Source organism: Morone saxatilis, unplaced genomic scaffold, assembly GCF_004916995.1.
Source record: "Morone saxatilis isolate NCDOM2014 unplaced genomic scaffold, NCSU_SB_2.0 Contig19, whole genome shotgun sequence".
Classification (NCBI taxonomy): domain Eukaryota; kingdom Metazoa; phylum Chordata; class Actinopteri; family Moronidae; genus Morone; species Morone saxatilis.
The window spans coordinates 17,758,630-17,762,694 of NW_023339751.1; the positions used below are offsets into that span (position 1 = coordinate 17,758,630).

Sequence of the window (4,065 nt, forward strand, 5' to 3'; positions counted from 1 at the left end):
TGTGTGTCGCTGCTGTTGTGCAGTTGCTGCAAACCAGAGATAAAGGGAGCATTATTGTAGAAAAGTCAAATGATATTCTTTGTGCAACCTGATTTAAAAAGGAATAAAGTGAGAACACATTTTACTTACTATCTGTCTCTCTCTCTCTCCATAGGATGGCTCCAGAGGTAGCAGCAGTAGAGAGGAAAGGAGGTTACAACCAGCTGTGTGATATCTGGGCTGTGGGCATTACTGCAATAGAGCTGGCAGAACTACAGCCACCCATGTTTGACCTGCACCCCATGAGGTAGAAGAGTGTGTGTGTGTGTGTGTGTGTGTGTGTGTGTGTCTGTCTTAGAAATAAAAATAAAGGACCAAAATGGAATTCTTGTCTTGTGATTGGAGCAGAATCCATTACTGTTTATAACATTGATGATGGCTATTGCAAAAGGTATCATATCACTTTGTTTGAGTTTATAGTTAACCAAAAACAGAACCATATAATCAGTCATTAATGTAACTCATTTGATATTTGCTTTTCCTGCTGAGTCAGAATGTCTCATGTGAAAAAGGTTAATATACCTTGACGGATGCCTATATATTGGTGTCCTCAGTTAATGTAACAAGCTTTCAGTGTGTATTATACAAAGTATTTAAACATATGTTGTATAAAGTGCCATAGAATAGAGAGACCTAGATGCAACAGTTGTGTTTTTGATTTTGTCATTTTAACAGCATGGTTTGAGGCTCTTTCAGCACACAGCAGTGCTCCGCTGGAAAAACTTGAAGTTTAATCGTTGTCTCTCTTTTTCCGCAGGGCTCTCTTCTTAATGACCAAGAGTAATTTCCAGCCTCCTAAGTTGAAAGATAAACTCAAGTGGTAAGAGACCCCCCTGTCCATAATGTATTTGTCTTCCTTCACGTCTGTCTTGACTATTTTCAGCCACTGAGATACATTTACTATAGATTGAATGCCTTACCGTTGAGATCACCCAGTTTTATTAGATCTGTGCCTCGCTTGTTACAAGGCTAAAAGATTAAGCCTCTCTTCCTTTTCTCTGTCTTTCTCTCTCTTGCTGGATGACAGGACGAACAACTTCCACCATTTTGTCAAACTGGCCCTGACCAAGAACCCAAAGAAGAGGCCCACAGCTGAGAAACTGCTGCAGGTGAGCAACAACACAACATATTTACACTTTAAAACAAACACATTGGATGGTTTTACTTTAAGTATGGTTACTCATCCTAGCTATACTCTAATTTGTGAATACATACTGCACAAGAGACCAATTCCACATTAAAGGTTATTATGCTGGTTGGTTTTTTTAATGTGCAAAAGCATTCATTGCTGTGCTGTATGTTGCATGAACTGGACTAACACTGTAAAATGTAAATAACGGAAGCCAGGCACAAAATCCCTGTGTAATAAAACTTAATCACTAGGTCTCGGCTGTTACATTCATTCTTACTAGTACCACAGCAATTAGTCATTGATTAATGGGCTAGTTAGTAAATAGAAATCAATCAACGGTTTGACGGCTCTGATAAGCAGTCATTTTAGTTATTTGTGAGGCAAAAGGGCAAACGTCTGTCACAGCTTCTATTTGAATATCTGTGGGTTATTAAAGTCCTGGACAGACAGACAGACAGACAGACAGACAGACAGAATAAGTCATTTTAACACTTATTGGCTCCCTCTCTTTGCTCCTGTCTTCCAGCACCCTTTTGTGTCCCAGCCTCTCAGCAGGACGCTGGCAATAGAGCTGCTGGACAAAGCCAACAACCCCGACCACAGCACCTACAATGACTTCGATGACGACGATCCTGAACCAGAGGTAACCTTTGACCCTTCTCAGGCTTTGCTTACAAAACAAAAGTGTCATGAAGCTCGCAGATAGGAAAACGGAGTACTGACTATGTTTTGCTGGATCTCGCTTCTTTTCCTTCCCTTTAAATTGTGCCCTCCTTTTTCCCCATTTGTTTACGAATTCCTTCTTCACCAACCACCGTTCACCCTCTTTTATACTCTCCTTTTTTCCCCCAGCACATGTGACTCATCTTTCTGCTCTTTATCCTTCCCCTTCTCCCTCCTTCCTTTCCTTGCCTTCTCTCTCCTCTTCTTCTTTCACCTCTTTTCTCCTCTTTATTTCTCACTTCTCTGCTTTTATCTTCCCTTCTGCTCACCGTCTTCCTCTTTCCTCTTCTCTTCCTCCTTGTAGCACTTCTCCTTTCTCTTCTTCTTTTTCTTCTTCTTTCTCCCTCCCATTTTTTCTCCTGTCTTCTTGTCTCCATCCCCCATCCTCTACCTCCTTCTCAGTTTAAGTATAGGGGTCATTTCCTACCCGTAAGCCCCGGTGCTCGACGTGCACCCCGTTTTGCGGCCCGTATAAAGGTACCGATGTGGGCTGCGGTGTCTGCAGTGATGTCATTCTAACACAAACGATACTGTCAGTTGTTTCTTCACTTGGGAGGGCCACAGAACTGAATGAATAGAAGCTGGATTTCCATTCAATTAAGTGTCTACTGGTGTTGTCGTGGAAACTGGCATTGGCATGTGACTTTCAGACGGTTTGATGGAGTGCCATGGCAGTTGTAGAGATACTTTAACATGCCGGTTTAACGTTCATGCTTTTATGTTGACATGCACAGCAGCTGGTGTGGTTATTTGTATAAGCGTTATGGAATACGGTCGATTTCATTGACCTACACAGAAATACATTTTTGGCCTGATGAAGAACACACTGCCAGTGACTTTAGTAAGACTATATAGTAGTGTTTTTTTTTTTTTATACTAGTATTCAGTTTGGGAGATATGCTTAGTCGATTTGTTGCTGAGAGTTAGATGAGAAGTCTCATGTCTGTAAATACAAAGCCACAGTCAAACCACAGTCTTATTATTTTTAATCCATACAAAACCTGAAGTGTAAAGAAAAACACACATTGTTATTCCAGGAGGGGTTACATGCTGATTTTGTTATCAGTGACAGAGCCAGGCTAGCTTTTCCTGTCTTTATCCTATGCTAAGCCAACCACCTGCTGGCTGTAGCTTGAGAGTGGTATCAGTCTTCTCATATGACTCACAGCGAGAAAACGAATAAAAAATGTATTTCCCAATATGTAAAATTATTTCCATTAATTTCTATGTAGCTGCAACAGATATTCTAACTCTATACTGACTGTGCTCACTTCCATGACAACATTATTGCCATCTTGGCTAAACCACAGCTCAGTGTTCAATAGGGATCCGCTCTTTTCATTCTAGTTCTGTGGCGGCGGCTGGCCGAAAGAAATGGCTTAATTCATGAAGATGGCAACCAAAGTGTGACATCATCTCACTCCTTTTTAAAATAATGCATCTAAACCACATCCAGGTCAAACTGTGTTGATATTGTGGTTTGTCTTTGTCCACTTGTGTGCTAGAGAGGTAGAGTTTCTCACTTTAAATAAAAGCCTGACCTTAAATTCAGGAACGTTAAGTTAGGGAAGATATTTGAACATCAGTGATACAGTAAAGGATGACCATATGTTACTCCAAGCAGCTTAAAATAGACAGTAAGGATTGTTTTACCCATTTCTGATTAAAATATCACCACTCAAATATGTCAGTTATGGAAGCCATCTTCATCTACCTTTGCCGTGACCGTTACTAACCATGAGTTGTGTGTTGCGATAATGAACTTTATTCCCCCTATATGAAGTGGTTTTAAATTGAACAATCTCTTAGTGGATCTGTGCAACAAATGTGCTTGTCATGGATGCATCGTTCGTTGTGGTTTGCCTTTTTTCTAGTGCTGTACAAGCATGGTTTGAGATTGCTGTGTTTTTAGCTTCTCTACAATGACGAGTTTACATCTTAAGGTTAAATACTGAAGACGTGAAGTCAAGTAGGGTTTGAATTCTATGGAAGTGTTGTTTCATTTTGTGAATGGCCAGTTGTACTGTATAAACATAAACAAAGGAAACCAACAACTAGCATCACATACAATAGTTGATTCAATGTTTTAATGGATAACACAGCCTGGGTTGAAGAAGAAGAAGAAAAAGAAGAAGTTTATTAATCCCCGAGGGGAAATTGTTGTTTTCACT

The 4,065-nt window shown here is 40.2% G+C and overlaps 1 protein-coding gene across 1 annotated transcript in view; it reads left to right on the forward strand.

Annotated features, from left to right (window-relative positions):
- The window catches only part of LOC118329067 (mitogen-activated protein kinase kinase kinase kinase 3-like), a gene marked incomplete in the record, with an annotated part of 40,721 nt that overhangs the window by 15,946 nt on the left and 20,710 nt on the right, over positions 1-4,065 (forward strand). Inside the window, 5 exon segments of the mRNA XM_035663022.1 lie at positions 155-286; positions 797-859; positions 1,067-1,148; positions 1,698-1,814; positions 2,297-2,371. Of these exon segments, the coding sequence (XP_035518915.1) occupies positions 155-286; positions 797-859; positions 1,067-1,148; positions 1,698-1,814; positions 2,297-2,371 (469 nt within the window).